This window comes from Jaculus jaculus, chromosome 5 (genome assembly GCF_020740685.1).
Source record: "Jaculus jaculus isolate mJacJac1 chromosome 5, mJacJac1.mat.Y.cur, whole genome shotgun sequence".
Lineage (NCBI taxonomy): Eukaryota > Metazoa > Chordata > Mammalia > Rodentia > Dipodidae > Jaculus > Jaculus jaculus.
The window spans coordinates 108,091,082-108,108,107 of NC_059106.1; the positions used below are offsets into that span (position 1 = coordinate 108,091,082).

General features: G+C 47.8%; 1 protein-coding gene across 4 annotated transcripts in view; it reads left to right on the top strand.

Moving 5' to 3' along the window:
* The window catches only part of Adcy3 (adenylate cyclase 3), a 118,549-nt gene that overhangs the window by 100,397 nt on the left and 1,126 nt on the right, over positions 1-17,026 (top strand). For 3 of the 4 annotated variants that reach the window (XM_004663748.2, XM_045148676.1, XM_045148677.1), the window contains 13 exons: positions 320-448; positions 3,293-3,435; positions 3,550-3,711; positions 6,453-6,540; positions 7,226-7,342; positions 9,225-9,487; positions 9,742-9,807; positions 12,073-12,157; positions 13,248-13,406; positions 14,097-14,243; positions 14,738-14,857; positions 15,752-15,875; positions 16,484-16,608. In XM_004663748.2, the coding sequence (XP_004663805.1) occupies positions 320-448; positions 3,293-3,435; positions 3,550-3,711; positions 6,453-6,540; positions 7,226-7,342; positions 9,225-9,487; positions 9,742-9,807; positions 12,073-12,157; positions 13,248-13,406; positions 14,097-14,243; positions 14,738-14,857; positions 15,752-15,875; positions 16,484-16,608 (1,728 nt within the window). The remainder of the gene's footprint in view (positions 1-319; positions 449-3,292; positions 3,436-3,549; positions 3,712-6,452; positions 6,541-7,225; positions 7,343-9,224; positions 9,488-9,741; positions 9,808-12,072; positions 12,158-13,247; positions 13,407-14,096; positions 14,244-14,737; positions 14,858-15,751; positions 15,876-16,483; positions 16,609-17,026) is intronic. The other variant, XM_004663749.2, reaches the window with a different exon arrangement.

Here is a 17,026-nt window from a genome sequence, read left to right on the forward strand (position 1 = left end):
ATCTGGCTTTACATGAGTACTTGGGAATTGAACCCGGGTTGTTAGGTTTTGCAGACAAGTGTCTGCTGAGCAACTTTCCAGCCAAAGTTAGTTTTAGAAATTCAAGTTGGAGTAACTAGATCTTCACTTTACTTAGAAAACTATTAATAGTAGAAAATGATACTAGAAAATGACATTTTAAAAATGACTATTATACAAGATGAACTACGAAGTGAAATTTCTAGGTCAACAAGGCTTCTATAAACACAGTGGAAAGATTCCCAAACACTAGTAGACCAACCACAGTCTGGGCTGGGCAGTGTCTGAGTGTCTGTTGCAGGCCCTGCCAAATGGAGCACCAACTTCCTCCAAGCCCAGCTCTCCTGCCCTTATTGAGACCAAGGAGCCCAATGGGAGTGCCCATGCCAGTGGTTCCACATCGGAGGAGCCAGAGGAGCAGGAAGCCCAGGTGGGTGTGGGACCCGGCAGGGAGTGGGGAACAGTAGGTTGTCACAGTGGGGTCTATGGTGGGAGGAGGAGGCTTGGTCACTAGCTTGAGCATTGCTCCTTTTTAGCAGGGTGACCACATTTAGACAGTGTTATTGTTTCCTTATCAGTGATGTAAGGTGGCTGGTGGGTGCAGTTTAAAGGAGCACTCACCAAAGACCCTGTCTAGCTCTGGTGGTCCAGTCATGTAGGTTTGGGATCTGTTAGGGCATCATGAAGAATTCTGCAGTTGGGCTGGAGAGATGGCTTAGCGGTTAAGTGCTTGCCTGTGAAGCCTAAGGACCCCGGTTCGAGGCTCGGTTCCCCAGGTCCCACGTTAGCCAGATGCACAAGGGGGCGCACGCGTCTGGAGTTCGTTTGCAGAGGCTGGAAGCCCTGGCGCGCCCATTCTCTCTCTCTTCCTCTATCTGTCTTTCTCTCTGTGTCTGTCGCTCTCAAATAAATAAATAAATAAAAATTAAAAAAAAAAAAGAATTCTGCAGTATCTGAGCCTCTTTAGGACTGAAACTTTGCAGCTGGATACTTCCCTCCTGCTTGTCACACCCCATGAGTGCCACTCACTGAACGCCCACAGAAACAAGAACTGGCATGCCACCATAGAGATGGGGAACTTCCTGGAAGATACTTCCAGAATTGCTTATTGCTAAGGAGCTTATTGAGCATGTTCACTGACAGATCTCTGCCTTAGCCAGGTGCCCAGAAGCTAGTGGCAATGCTGCTAGTCTGTCTGTGCTAGAAGATAGGAGTTGTACCCAAGGCCTTTAGACACATACAGGGCAGACACAGCCTCAGGTAAGTTGGCTTTTCCTTGAGTGCCCACCATTAAGTTTCTTATCACAACTTTCTTCATAAGAAATGGACATGCAGACCTGATCCCTCACTTCTGAGCATACAGGGATGGCTTAAGCAACCTGTGACAACCATTAGCCAGCGTCACTCGGCTCTAGAATAGGCTCCATGGACAGAGAAAAGCTCTTGGTACCAGAACAGGCCATCCATAGCTTTTTATCTTATTTATCCTTTTGTGTGCATGTGTGCGTGCGTGGGGGGTTGCTTGTGGTGAATGTGCATATATGTGCTCAGGTGGCACCTGCTTGTGGTGGGCCGTGCTTACGTGTGTATGTGCGTGTGTGCATGTAGTGTATGCACATGTACGTGATCTCATAAAGCCTGTTTACCTGTGGTGGGCTGTGTTCACAAGTGATTTTGTATACATATGTGGTGTGCTGTGGTGCATGTAGTGTATGCACATATGTGCCCACATGGTGCCTGTGCTCTTGTCTGTGGTGGGCTGTACCCATGTGTGTTTGTGTGTGTTGCATGTCTGTCTGCTCATGTGGTGCCTGTGCACTTGACTTTGGTGGACTGTGCTCATGTGTGTATATGTGTGTGGTGTGGTGCACATGATGTATGCATGTATATGTGTTCACGTGGAGCCTGTGTGCTGTCTGGTGGCATGCTGTGCTCACGTGTGTGTGTGTGTGTTGTGGTGTGGTGCTTGCAGTGTGTGCATGTATATGTGCTCACAGGGAACCTATGTGCTTTTGTGGTGTGCTGTGCTCATGTGTGATCGCCAGAGTGAAAGGCTGGATGTTGGGCTCCAGGGCTCTTCTGCCCATTCTTTTTGGTGGGGGGTGGTTTTTTGAGGTAGGGTCTCACAGTCTCAGGGAATTCACTATGTAGTCTCAGGGTGGCTTCGAACTCACCATGATCCTCTTACCTCAGCCTCCAGAGTGCTGGGATTAAAGGCATGTGCTACCATAGCTGGCTATGCCCATTCTTAAAAAACAAAAAACACTTTTTTTTTTGCAAGCAGAGAAGAGAAACAAGAAATGTGTATGCCAGGGCCTCCAGCTGCTGCAAATGAACTCCGAACTTAGAGCTTGAGGTTTTTCTCAGGTCTGTGCTCCCCTATGGGACTGGAGTTACAGACCTGAGTGACTACCCTCAGCTGTTTATGTGGATCCTGGGGATGGAATTTGAGACATCTTTCTGACCTCCTCAGGCCCTCATGCTTGCACATAAATGGATCTTAATTACTAAACCATCTGTCCAGCTCATAGCATTTTATAAAGGAGAAAAATGGGGCTGGAATGCATGGCTTATCTGAGATCAAATCCAGCTCGCAGCCATGCTGAGCTTTTAACTCAGATGGCTTCCAGTGCACTTTCAGGTCCACTAATAAAGCTCACCCAGGCCAGGCTGTGTGGCTGACGCCTGTGTGACCCCAGCTGGGGCTGTCTGAGAGCTGCTACTTCTCAGGGGTGGGGAATGGAATGGTAGTGGACGCCCTGGCTCTATCAGCCTGTCCCTATCTGCCCAATAACAGTAGGCCTAACTGATCCCATGAGCCCTAAGGCTGGCAGTCACTTGGGCCTGCAAGGATGTTCACAGATAGAATGTGTGAGATACACATCCCATCCAGCAGCAGCAGGATGCCCAAAGACCATGCTGTGTCTGTCCGTTCAAGAGCATTCTTGACTTCAGATCTGCCTGGGAACCAGGCAGCTGCTCCTCATGGTAATGCTGTTAACTGAATGTTACAGCACTGCTTCTTTTAGGAGTCTTGGGGGATTAGGCTCTGGGCTGTATTAGATCTTTGGAGATCAGGACTAGAACTTTGGGTCTAGACCCAGGCTATATGGAGGCCCAGAGGAGTGTTAGGAAAACTGCTGAGAAAAGGAATTGGTCTTCTTGAGTATGGCCTCTCTGTTCTCTTCTTCCCCCTTGACTCATCTTTCCACATCCTCCTTTCCCCCCAGTATTGTCCTCTCTACTCCACTGACTTTGCCTCCCTGCCTTACAGGCTGACAACCCCTCGTTCCCCAACCCCCGGCGCAGGCTGCGCCTCCAGGACCTGGCGGACCGCGTGGTAGATGCCTCTGAGGACGAGCGCGAGCTCAACCAGCTGCTCAATGAGGCCCTGCTCGAGAGGGAGTCTGCCCAGGTGTAAGTGGCCACTGCTCCTCGCGAGTGCAGGAAGCAGTCACTTGAAACACACAGCCATCATGTCAAGCTGTGGCAAGTTGGCCTCTGTGACCTGCTGGACTTGGTTCCCGGCAGGGTGAAGAAGAGAAACACCTTCCTCCTAACCATGCGGTTCATGGAGCCAGAGATGGAAACACGCTACTCGGTAGAGAAAGAAAAGCAGAGTGGCGCTGCCTTCAGCTGCTCCTGCGTGGTGCTGTTCTGCACGGCCATGGTCGAGATACTCATTGACCCTTGGTGAGGACAGTAGCAGTTGGGCTGACAGGCCAGGAGAGGGTGGAGGGTGAGGGGCTCCCTAGACCACAGTGGTGGTGTGAGAGGCCTGTACTTTGGCCTTGTTTCTGCTCCATGCATCTCTCATTCCCCACCCCCACCCAGGTTCTGAAGCAATGCTGATGAGGTGCTGGGTGACAGGGGAACAAAAGCATCCATGAGGATGGAAAAGTAGATGGATGGGTCCTAGAGACAAGTTCTAGGGATACTGTCTCAACTATAGTGGCCAAGGCCAAGCTGGCTTCCTCTTTATAGCTCATCTTAATAAAGCTAGATTTTGGGCTGGAGAGATGGCTTAATGGTTAAGCGCTTGCCTATAAAGCCTGAGGACCCCGGTTTGAGGCTTGATACCCCAGGACCCACATTAGCCAGATGCACAAGGGGGCGTACACGTCTGGAGTTCGTTTGCAGTGGCTGGAGGCTGACCCTCTTTCTCTCTGTGTCGCTCTCAAATAAATAAATAAAAATAACTTATGAAATAAAGCTAGATTTTAGTCTGTGGACACACACAGACTGATGTCAATAGCATGTCCTCTGGGCCGTGGCCAGGTGTTCAGCTGTGGAAGTCCTACCTGAAGGATGATTGTCACTCTCCCAGCCTCAGGGTGCCAGTCAGCAGTCCCCGTTAGAGAGCAGGGTATGTGGCGCTGTGCTCACATTACTTTTGAGGGCTGTCAAGAGCATTGGGACTGAGCCACACCAACTTGAATTCTAGACCTAGGACTGTGGCAGGTTCCCTGGAACACTAGTTTGCTCATCTATCAGTTGATGGTGGTACTCTGTCTGACCCTTAAGATTGTTGAGATCAGTGACATTCATTTTACCAATACTTATGCTGTGTTGTGCCTGAGGATATATCAGTGAACAAAATAAGTAAAAATCCCCGCCTCCATGAAGCTTACATTCTCATGGGGGAGGCAGGCATGAACAGTGAAATAACTAAAGAATGTGTGCAGGTAGTGGTTAAGTAAAGCAAGGATGGAAGAGGGCAGTGCAGTTGGGGAGTTTGATTTGCATATTTTTGTAGGATGGCCAAAGCAGACCTTACGAGCTGGTACTTCAGCAGAGCTCTGGGAAGAGTAAGCTTTATGCTGTCTGGGCACCTGTCTGAGGCAGAAGTGCTGAGGCAACAGTGGACCAAGTTTCTTAAGGCACAGTGAGGGGCCAGTGCTCTTAGAATGAGGTGCTGCACGAGTGCAGGAGGTGGGAGAGAGTAAGGACCTTAGATCATGGAAGGGTGCAGCACCTGCTCTTAAAAGCAGAGGCCTCTACAAGAGTGCAAGTAAAGGATGGACCTGTTGGGCACATACTTGAGAGGCATCCCCCTGGCTGAGCAGAGAACAGAGTTTAGTTGTAAGAGTGGAAACTAGGACCAGATAAGACAATGGTAGTGATTCAGGCAACCTAAGGAGCTCAGGAGTGGCTTGGGTTGGGCTGAAGTTTTGGAGACAGAGCTAGTAGGATTCTTTGACAGATCCGTGGTGGGGTGTGAAAGAGCAGAGTGAGTTAAGAACATCTCCAATGTTTTTGAATTGAACAACTGCAAGATAGAGTTGCATTAACTAAGAGAACAACAGAAGAGGAGCATTGGAGTAGCAAAGATTGGGAGTTTGGGATGTCTACATTGCATAGTCCATGGGGCAACTGAGTATAATCTAGGGCTCAGGAGATGCTGAGGATGACAGTGAAGACCTGAGAGTTACCCACATGCAGGGTGTATTGGGAGCATGAGACTGGCTGAGATCACTAAAGGACAGTGTAGGTGGAAGAAGTGGGTCAAAAGGATAGGGACCGAAAGATCCTGAAAACTAGTGAGGAAATGTTCCAAGGAGGGGCAAGAGGTAACCTTGAGTTAGACAGTGGATTAACAACACAGAAGTTTTTGGGATTTGGGGCAATATTTCTTTGTGGAGGCATGAAACAGGAATGAGCGCAAGAGGATTTGGAGAAGGCCATCTCCTGGACTGAGTGGGATAAAATGACGTGAAAGGAACTTGTCTACTGAAGCTCTGTGCAGTCAAAGGATGATTTCCATATTCTCTCCTATACTGTTACCTTCACAGCTATGTGGCAGACATTCATTCATAAGAATCCCTTCCCATGGGTTTTCTTCTTGTGTGTGGTGTGCATGTGTAGGCACACACATGTGCAGGTGCATGTGAGTGCAGGAATGTATGGAGGCCAGAGGTTGATGTCGGGTGTCTAATTGCTCCCACCTTGTTCTTTGAGACGATCTCTTGCTGAACCTAGAGTTTATGGTTCAGGTAGACTAGCTAGTCTGTGAGCCAGGAATCCCAACACTGGGGTAAACAGCGTGTGTTGTCATGTCTAGCACTTTACATGGGTAAAGGATCCAAATTTAGGTCCTTACACATGCACAACAAGCACTTTACCTACTAATCTGTTTGCCTGGTGTCCCTTCCCAAGCTTTTGTTGGATTATTTCCAGGGCACTTGGGACTTTTCCTACTGGAAAATGTCCCAGTGGACAGCAGTTATGGCTGGTGGGAGATGGTCCATTCCCAGTGCACTGTGTTAGTATTCCTCTGGCCAGTGCCTCATCTTATTCTGCAACAATTTCCTGGTGTTGCATGGAGCTTCCCCAGTCACAGGTTCATGCCATGCCTCTCCCTGATCTCTTCAAGCCCGCCACTCACTCTCATTCTTTCCCTGGATCCCTTCCCAGTCATCTTCTCTCTGCCATAGGCTGATGACAAACTACGTGACCTTTGTGGTTGGAGAGGTTCTACTTCTGATCCTGACCATCTGCTCGCTGGCTGCCATCTTTCCCCGGGTAAGAGGTACTCTTCAGCTGAGCTCAGAAGCTTCTGGAAGAGTAGCACTTTGTGAAAATGATGGAGCTTAGGCTTCTTGTCAAATCCTGCCAGACTTCTGTGAGGGCTGTTCAGTCATTTATCATCCATCCATTCTGTGGCAGCTGGGCCCCTGTGGGATGTGGTGGGCTGTGTTGCTATAGCAAGCATGAATAAGGCAGTCTGCACAGGGGAACCTGGGTGGGAAGGTCAGAGAGGCCAAATTAAAGGGATTAAGACTTTTCTCCTATAGGCAGTTGGATGCCAGGAAGTTTTTGATCAGAATTATCAAAATTTTAGGCAAATCCTACAGGTTATTTTTCAGGCCACTTGGAGGGTTTAGGTATACTGACTCAGGAAAGGAAGAGGGAGGTGGCTAGGTAGATGGCTAGCCCTGAATGTTGTTTCCTGCCCTGCCCTTGCTTCTGTGAGATAGGAGGCAGGCACTGCCAGTTGTTGCCACACATACCTTTTGGATGGTCACCATGTCTGCTCTGCTAGGAGCTGTGACCTGGAGGCCTGGGGTTGTGTCAGCACCTTGAGGACCTGTGCTCACTCCTGAGCTTGGCCTCACTTGAGCATGGGAGCAGCCAGGGTCGCCAGCAGGCACGCTTGCAGGCCAGAGGTACTCAGAGGCTCATGCCCGTGAAATCCAATTCTTTCTAGGCTTTTCCTAAGAAGCTTGTAGCTTTCTCCACTTGGATCGACCGCACCCGCTGGGCCAGGAACACCTGGGCCATGTTAGCCATCTTCATTCTGGTCATGGCCAATGTTGTGGACATGGTGAGTGAGCTCCTGCTTCCTTGTGGAAGGGGCAGACTGACCCCAGGGGAGAAGAGACAAGCACCTTGTAGTTGAGTGTGGACTAATCCCAGCCAAGCGGAGGGCATCTTCCTGTGGGTGTCCAAGGAACCCTCTAAGACTGGCTTGGCTTTTCATAGCTCCCCCTTCTCCCCGAGTCCAGTGTTCCTTGTTTGGGACTAGTCTATGGCATCAGTGTCTGTGGTTTCATATGAAGGAACTCAGGCTCAGAAAACATTGTTCACTTGTTTTAGGACACACAGCTGGTCAGCAGCAAAATCAAGAATTGAAGTAGTTCTCAATCCAAAACCTGAGTTGTCTTCCTCCATATGTCAACGCTTAAGGGGCACAATACTTATGGGTATTCATGGACTGTTTCTTGCAGTGTAGGTGGTGTTAGATATCCACCAGAGTCGAGGAAGTGAATCTGTTCCTCCAAGGAACTCTCTTGTTTACCTTCCCAGGTACAGGAACACAGCTTCACAGAGCTCAGATGGCTTGGGGGAGAAAGATTATCTTCTTATTCTCTGTTCTTCTCAGTTCATAGAGAAGCTAAGGTCCTACGAGAGGACAGCCAGACACTCCTGGGAAAAGGGACAGGAGGTGGAGTGTTTGGAGCTGTGCTTTGTAAGTTGTTAGGGGTTTTGTATTAGGTAGTACTATATGCACTCTCTTCAGTCCCTTTCTCAAGTGTGTTGGTGTACTACCTGCTATGTTTTCTTTAATAATCTAAGCACAAAAGCAAAGTTAGCCTGGAGACTTAACTCGGCAGTAGTAGAAATGAACAAGCTCCTAGGTTGCAACCAGTAGACTAGATGCCTACCCACACGAAGAGTTAGGAGTGCCAGCACAAACCATGCTCATGGTTGCATGATGGCCACCCTGCAGGATGAAGTCCCCTCACCCTTGTGTCAGAATACATCTGAGGCTGAGTCTGGCACCTAGATTTGGGGACCACTGTTGAATAGGGTCATGGGTACTCTGCAGAATATCTGCAGTTGCTGTCATTTTTAAGGGTGAAAACCTAGGGACACATGAGTCCTGCACATGCAGGCATTACACAGCGAGACCTTGCCCAAAGCCAAATGAGCTGCAGGCCCACCACACACAAAAGTTTGGTTTATGGATATATTTCCTGTTGACTATGCCATGCCAGCACTGGACCCCTGAACATACTCCCAGTGGTCATTCGGACAGACTGACTACCACCACAGCAAGATTAAGGTGGAGGTCAACTGGCTGCACTACTGCTGCAGCTGGAGTGTGGTGTGAAGAGCATGCTGTACCAGAAGTGTACCACTTGCTCATTGTACCATTTTGGGCAAGGCCAGTCTCTGAGAGCTTCTCCATGCAATGGGGGCAGCCCTAAATATACTTAATGAGGGGCTGGGGAGATGGCTTGGCAATTAAAAGCACTTCTCTGATGACCAGTTTGGCCTACAGAAAACCAGATACAAGTGGTGCACACACCTGTAATTCCAAGGTGCCCATGGCAGTAGGAGGCAGTCAGGAGAGTCCTGAAGCTCATGGCCAGCTAGTCTGGCGCTCACAGTGCAACAGGAAACAATAGTGACCTGTCTCAAAGGAAGATGGCAAGGATGATAGCCTGAGTTTGTCCCGTGTCATGGCGTGTGTGTGTCTATACATACTACTCCTGCCATACACACAAAATGGTGCATTTTTCTGCACCTCAGATAAGACGAGGGTGAAGCGCTGTTCTCGGCAGCAGTCGCTAACTTGTAGGATTACTCCTGGTACTTCCCAGCTCTTGGTGTTTCTGAATCTCACTGCTGTCATCACTTCCTCTGATAACACTGCCGCTGTTCTTCCCACCCTGCTCCCTCCTGCCCATCCTGGCCTCCAGCTGAGCTGTCTCCAGTACTACACGGGACCCTACAACAACGGGACAGCCGGGACGGAGCTGGAAGGCGGCTGCTTGGAGAACCCCAAGTATTACAATTATGTAGCTGTGTTGTCCCTCATCGCCACCATCATGCTGGTGCAGGTCAGCCACATGGTGAAGCTGACACTCATGCTGCTCGTCACAGGCACAGTGGCCACCATCAACCTGTATGCCTGGTGCGCGGTCTTCGATGAATATGACCACAAACGCTTTCAGGAACAAGCGTAAGATGAAGCCTGACCAGGAATCTGCAGTTTCCTTCCTCCCATCCAATCCCCATTTCAAAGCCATGAGCCTACACTGAGGTGGCTTTTTGCCTCAGTTCATCAAAGGAATAAATGGGAAACAAGGCTTGTGCCTACTCACAGACATCACTGGCTGGGATAGGCCCTTTCCATTTCAGAGAGGAAAGATTTGGGGCAGCTCAGTGTTTGGCTGAGGCAGATATGGCCTGAGTGTGCTATCATTTATTCCACAGCTTATCGATGGTGGCCTTAGAGAAAATGCAGGTATTTTCCACCCTTGGGCTCAATGGCACTGTCAGGTAAGAACCACTACGTTACCCTGCATTTGCATGTACAGCCCTTCTTTTAGAGACAGAAAATGTAGCAGAGCAACACTGCAGGACCTCTCCTTTCCAAACACACATGATCTCTGGCAATGCCTTAGAAAGCACATGTGTTTCTCTAGGAGGGCTCAGCAGAAGCCAAGTGACTAGTCCAGCAGGACCTGGGCATTATTGCACTGAAGACAGTGAGTGAAGCTTGGTGAGAAAAACAGTGTGGGTGAGGGTAGCTGAGGAGGCTTAGTGCAGCTGAGAGATTGCCAAGGGGATGACAGCTACATCTGACTGGCTGACAGAACAGGCAGGTGGCGGAAAATAAGGAAAGAACACTGTGCTGGAATTAAATCTTGGGTACCCGTATATGGCAGCCAGTAATTCCTTGGATCAGAGACAGACCAGTTTTCCTGAGTCTATCTCTTGAAGAGGCCATTGAACTAGAAGTCTTCTAAGGTACCTTCTAACTCTGAAGGTTTAAAAATTCATGATTCAGTGAGGCAGGGCTTTATTGTTTTTTAAGGTAGGGTCTCGCTGTAGCCCAGGCTGACCTAGAATTCACTATGTAGTCTCAGGGTGGCCTTGAACTCACAGCAATCCTCCTACCTCTGCCTTCCGACTGCTACAATTAAAGGCATGCACCACGGCACCTAGCCAGTAAGCTTTTTTTTTTTTTGTTTTGTTTTTGGTTTTTTTTTTTTTTTTTTTTTTTTGTTTTTGTTTTTCGAGGTAGGGTCTCACTCTATCCCAGGCTGACCTGGAATTCACTCTGGAGTCTCAGGGTGGCCTCGAGCTCATGGTGATCCTCCTACCTCTGCCTCCCGTATGCTGGAATTAAAGCAGTAAGCTTTTTTTAAAAGGCATTACTGGAGCTGGAATAGTAGTTAAAGGCGGATGCTTGCAGAGCCTAATGGCCTGAGATCAATTTCCCAGTGCCCATGTAAAGCCAGATGCTCAAAGTGATACATGCATCTGGAGTCTGTTTGCAGTGCCATGAGGCTCTGACATACCCATATTCTCCTTCTCCCTCTCTCTCTCTCACACACACACACAATCATCCCCTACAAATATACAAATATTTTTAAAAAATAACATTACTAATGGAGGATGAGTAAAAGACTTGAATAGGCCCTTCACAAATGAGTCTAAATGGATATTACCAAATGAAAGACACTCAAATAATCAAGGAAATGGGAATTAAAAGCATAACAAAATATCATTACACACTTAACCAATTTGGCAAAAATCTTTCAGATTTTTAAAATTGATTTATTGAGAGGAGGGCAGATAGAATAGACATGCCAGGGCCTTTACCCATTGCAAATGAGCTCCAGATGTATGTGTCCACCTTGTGCATCTGGCATTACATAGGTGTTGGAGAATTGAACCTAAGCCTTTTAGCTTTGCGGGCAGGTGCTTTAACCACTAAGCCATCTCTCCAGCCCAAAAAATTTTGAAGTTTGATATTAAGTTCAGCGGTAACTCAAATACTCCTGGTGGTAGTATAAATTTGTATAGTTGCTTTAGGAAACCATTTGAATTTTAGTCAAGTTGAAAATATAACTATGATCCAGAAATTCTATTCCTACACATACATATATTTAACTAGTTCCTGGACATATATATGCCCCAACATAGGTACAAGAAGGTCCATTGTTCATAATACACACACACAAAAAAAAAATGGACAGAGTAGAGATAGAGCTCAGTGGTAAGAGAGCTTGCCTAGCATTCGTGAAGACCTGTGTTTAATCCTCAGCACTACCAAAAAAAGAGAAAGAAAGACAATAAAAACCAAATGCCATCAGTGGTAAATAGGTATATAAGTTGTCACTTCCACAATTCTACACAATGATTTAACTAACCTCACACAAAAATATAGATGAAGTTAGAAAAAGCCAGTGTTTGTACCTTGTTTCCATTGCTGTTAATTTCCTGCCCCAAAATCCTACATGGCAGTAGCTATTTCTATGATTAGATGCTGCAGTAATTATTTATGAACGTGAGCACCCTGTATACCCAGGAGGGGCTGGGGCTGCCTGGCTGTTCAGTGTCCAATGGCCTAAGAAAGCCCCACTGTCTTAGGGAGTGTCTGGACTTGATGTGAGAGGGCCCAAAAGGGTTTGTGGGTGGGGGGAAGAGCTTCTTGAGACCTAGGGTGACAGGGAACAGCACAACCCACTGACAAGAATCAAAACCATTCTAGAAGGTAGCAGGTGCACTCTCTGAGTTGCATTCTTGTATGCTCAGCAGGCTCCCCCTGGTGCCCTCCAAGTACTCCATGACAGCGATGATGTTCGTCATAATGCTGAGCTTTTATTACTTTGCCCGCCACGTGAGTGCCACACATCCTCTTCTCCTCTCCACCTATGCTCAAACCCACCAGGGCCTCCCAACAAAGTTGCCTGGGACTCAAAACCCCAGGCTTCCAAGAAAGGCAAGTTCCTTTACCCAGCACTGACCCTGCAGAAGTGTGCTCTGACTTCTTTCTCAGTAATACAGAAGTCCCTCTGCTGACCTCCCCCAGATTAAAGGAAGCATGGTGGCTCGGTCCAGTGGGTATTCCTAGGTTGGGCTCTCTTCACCCCTGGCATGACAGTCACTGCACCATGACCACAGACGGAGGGAAAGGAAGGGAATTGTGCAGGTTTTTCTTAACCAAAGGGAGAAAGAAATGTCTCTATACAAGGACTTTGTTAGCTCATGTGACCCCCCCCCCCCACCCAGTGGTTTGCCAGGAAAAGTGCCACCTTTCCAAGCCACTTCACCAAATGGAGCGGCTAGAAATGAGGCCTCCACCCTGGACTGGGAGACCCACTCTGCCCCTTCCCCAAACCTGCAATTAAAGTTAGGCCTCAGTAACCCAGGCCCAGAAAGCCAAGCGCCACATGTTCTCCCTCATATGTGGATCCTAGCTACAGATGATTGGGCTTCTGTGTGAGAAGGAAAATACTTAGTAGCAGAGGCCAGTAAGTTAAAAAGGAGATATAAAGGGAAGAGAAAGGAAGGGAGGAGGGTACTTAATAGGTTGTTATTGTATATATGTAAGTACAATGATTGAGATGGGGAGGTAATATGATGGAGAATGGAATTTCAAAGGGGAAAATTAAAAATTAAATAAAATAAATTAAATAAAATAAATAAATACTTAAAAAATAAAAATAAAGTTAGGCCTCAGGAGAAGCCTACACATATGCCCCTTGGGATCTCAGCTATAACCTCAGGGACTGGGAACCCTCAGGGAAGTCATGGGTGGCAGGCTGCATTCTGATTAGGTGGGCTTCTGTGGTTTGTGTTCTATTTACTATTTATTTGTCTATCACTCTTCTTTCCCAAGATGAACCCCACCACTCAAATTCCTGTTCATCTTTGCATGGAACAACCAGCTTTAGCCAGTACACTTTGCCTTATGCCTATATCTGTAGGTGGAAAAATTGGCACGGACACTGTTCCTGTGGAAGATAGAGGTCCATGACCAGAAAGAACGTGTCTATGAAATGCGACGCTGGAATGAGGCTTTGGTCACCAACATGTTGCCTGAGCATGTTGCACGCCATTTCCTGGGGTCCAAGAAGAGAGATGAAGTGAGAGATGGTGCTTGAAGCCATGGAGCCTGTTGTCTTCATCTCGTATTCCTTCTAGGGAAGACCGTGACCTCCTCATAACTGAAGTTGGGGGTCTAAGCAAGGATGGACCTAATCAGCAACAATATTAGCGAGAGATTTCTCAAGGCACTGCTGTAGACACTGCGCATGTAGGCTGCACCTGAGGTTCAGATAAGGCTGGCTAGAGCCCCCTCGGTGTCAGCATGACCAGGGTGCAGCTCTACTGAACCCTCTTCATAGCTGGGCTGTTCAAGAATCTAGGAATAGGAAAAGCTATTTTTCATTTATGCAAGGTGGGAACAAGCTGTTTTCTACTTACCCAAAGTTGAGTGCAAAAAGCTGAGTGCAGGGCTGGAGAGATGGCTTAGCGGTTAAACGCTTGCCTGTGAAGCCTAAGGACCCTGGTTCAAGGCTCGATTCCCCAGGACCCACGTTAGCCAGATGCACAAGGGGGCGCACGCATCTGGAGTTCGTTTGCAGTGGCTGGAAGCCCTGGTGCACCCATTCTCTCTCTCTCTCATTCCCTGTCACTCTCAAATAAAAAATGAACAAAATTTTTTTTAAAAAGTTGAGTGCATACATTGCATGTGGGGAAGATAGATTGATTTTTCTACTATGCCATCTCATCAGGCAACTATCTCTCAAAAGGTTGGACCCTTTCCTTTTTAGGAGCTGTACAGCCAGTCTTATGATGAAATTGGAGTCATGTTCGCCTCCCTGCCCAACTTTGCTGACTTCTACACTGAGGAGAGCATCAATAATGGTGGGATTGAGTGTCTGCGCTTCCTCAATGAGATTATCTCTGATTTTGACTCTGTGAGTATCCTTCTGTCCCCACCTGCCATAGATGGAGGTCCTCACAAAAGAGAGAAGCAAAAGTAATGCTAGATTGGCCACATTTCCCAGATGAGCCCCTCAGAATTGCTGGGTTTGTGGGGTGAGGTTGAGCCCTTGGAAATTCCCTTCAAGTTCCTGAGGGTAAGCACTGCCCAAGCACTACCATGATGTGCCTCCCCTCCACCCCACCCCCCCTTCCTCCTCCCCTCAAGCCCAGTAAATATTCATGGGGTAGCTTGCATATAAGGAGAGATGCTTTTCCATATGTGCTCAACCACTCATCTCAGTTGTCAAGGTTGGGGGGAAACTGAAATACAGGAGGTCAGGATGTTTGCCAAGATTGTGAGAGAGGCTGCTCTAGGCAACTATCTCTTGGATGCCTTGTCCTTGCAAACAGGCAGATCTATTTAGCTGGTTCATCTATCTCCCTTGATGCTTGATGCCATTAATTCTGCCCTCAATCCTGGCCTCAGCTCCTGGATAATCCGAAATTCCGAGTCATCACCAAGATCAAAACTATTGGCAGCACCTACATGGCAGCTTCAGGAGTCACCCCAGATGTCAACACCAATGGCTTCACCAGCTCCAGCAAGGTAAGTAAAGCTGTTAAGTAACTCAGTCGCTAGAGATGTAGCTCTGCTGGAAGAGACAGGCAGCCCACCCCAGTGGGTGGGAATGAGAAGTTGCTGAGTCCCACTGTGAAAAGAGCTCCCACACACCACTAGCAGCACAACCACTGTGGATGTGACAGGTCTACTGAGAAAATCTATTGCACAGAGAACAGCAGAACACACAACTTTCTTCTGTGTTCCACAGTACTGGTTTAAGGTGACCATAACTCCTTCAAGTTCTATACTTTCGTAAAAACTGGGAGCAATTCTGGAACAATGAAAACCTAAATAGGGATGTCTTAGGAACTGACTGACTGCTATCAGCCTTTTCTTTAGCTAATGCAAACGTGTAGAGCCTGCTGTTTCCAGAAGGCCAGGAAGTGAACTATGGGGCTCTGGTACTAAGAGCTGTTTTTAATACATTTTTATCCAGTTTTTCCTTTACAGCAGTCCCGTATCACTGCCTATCCACTTTCTGGATGAGGTTAAAGCAGCAGCTGTAGGGAGGCTCATTACCCTCCTGTGCTTATAATGTCACCGAGAACCCTGAACACTGATGGCAGCGCACTCCGGAGATAAGCTCAGTGGTGACATGACCCTCACCTGTGATCTGGCACATGGTAGACAGGAAGCAGCCAAGCGGGGCAGGGTCTCTGTCCCAGAGCCATGGCCATTGCCCAGTCTTTGCCCTACATAGCCATGTGACCTCTGTGGCAGTCACACATCAGAATTGAAGAGATTGCAGACTCCTTTTTGGGAGGAAGAAAGGCAGGTGGTATCAAGTAGATATAGTTGCTCCAGTTAAGAAACAGACAAGCAGGCTGCCATAGTTATGACCCGGGTGGCACTTAACACTCTCACTACTGCTCTACACAGGAGGAGAAATCAGACAAGGAGCGCTGGCAGCACCTGGCCGACCTAGCAGATTTTGCACTAGCCATGAAGGATACACTTACAAACATCAACAACCAGTCATTCAACAACTTCATGTTGCGAATAGGTAAGAGCCATGTGGCCAGATCAGAGAGACTTAGATAGCATGGGATGAGTCATATACTCACAGACCGGGAGGGGTCCTGAAGGTCCTTCAGTACCTTCTAGACAGTCCAGCAGAAAATGTGAATGAAATGATCATGCTAGATTGATCCGTACTATGAACAGTGATAGCTTAGCCTTTCTGAATTTAGCTAGCAAGGAGAGCTATTGTCTAACTTCCCACATGTGTCTACTGAGAGGGTTGTTCCTCAGACCAGCCTGCCCTTTGAAAGGAGTTGCTGTCACCTGCTACCCCTTGATGATGTGGGGGGTCTCACTACTTATAGGTGACATTGCAGGAGCTTTCAGGACAAGGGGAGTGACAGATTGCCAGTCCTGAGTAAATAAATTAGCATACTGGACACAGTGATATCTACAAAAGACTTGGGGAAGACCAGTTAAATGAGGCCTGGTTTTTGCCTTCTATTACCTTAGAGAGACAAATTTTAATGACAAGTATGGGTGTTACATGATAAACTTTTTGGTAGGGGTCAGGTAATAATCTGCAAAAGAGAAGTTGGTAATTTCAGAGGTTGATGCATGACCATGCTGAACTTGATGTCTCTATCTCAGGCATGAACAAAGGAGGGGTTCTAGCTGGGGTCATTGGAGCCCGGAAACCACACTATGATATCTGGGGTAATACAGTCAATGTGGCCAGCAGGATGGAGTCCACAGGGGTCATGGGAAACATCCAGGTATGCTCAGCATGGACATCCAGGCTGAGAATAGCACAAAAGTGAAGAGTGCATGTGCTTTGCCCACACTGCTGCCCTACTTGTGACAAGTGCTAAGTTGGCAGTGTGCTAGGGGGAAGGGTGTGCATGCAGAGGCCTCTAGAGCCTTCACAGAAGGGAGAAAGGCTTTGATCTATTTGCAACAGAAAGGATGAAGTCCTGAAGGAAACAAGGCTGTGTTTTCATGTGCACCTTCTGGTGTCTTTGTTGACAGCAACTTCTGCTGAAACAACTTTGACCTAGAGCTGTGCTGGGGAACAAAAGAGCGTGGAGCAAATATTACAATGCAGTAATCTACCACATGGGTGTCCTGTGGCTACCCTGCTGGGAGAGCACCTTGGATCAATTACCCTAGGTTCCAGGCTCTCACCCATGCAGG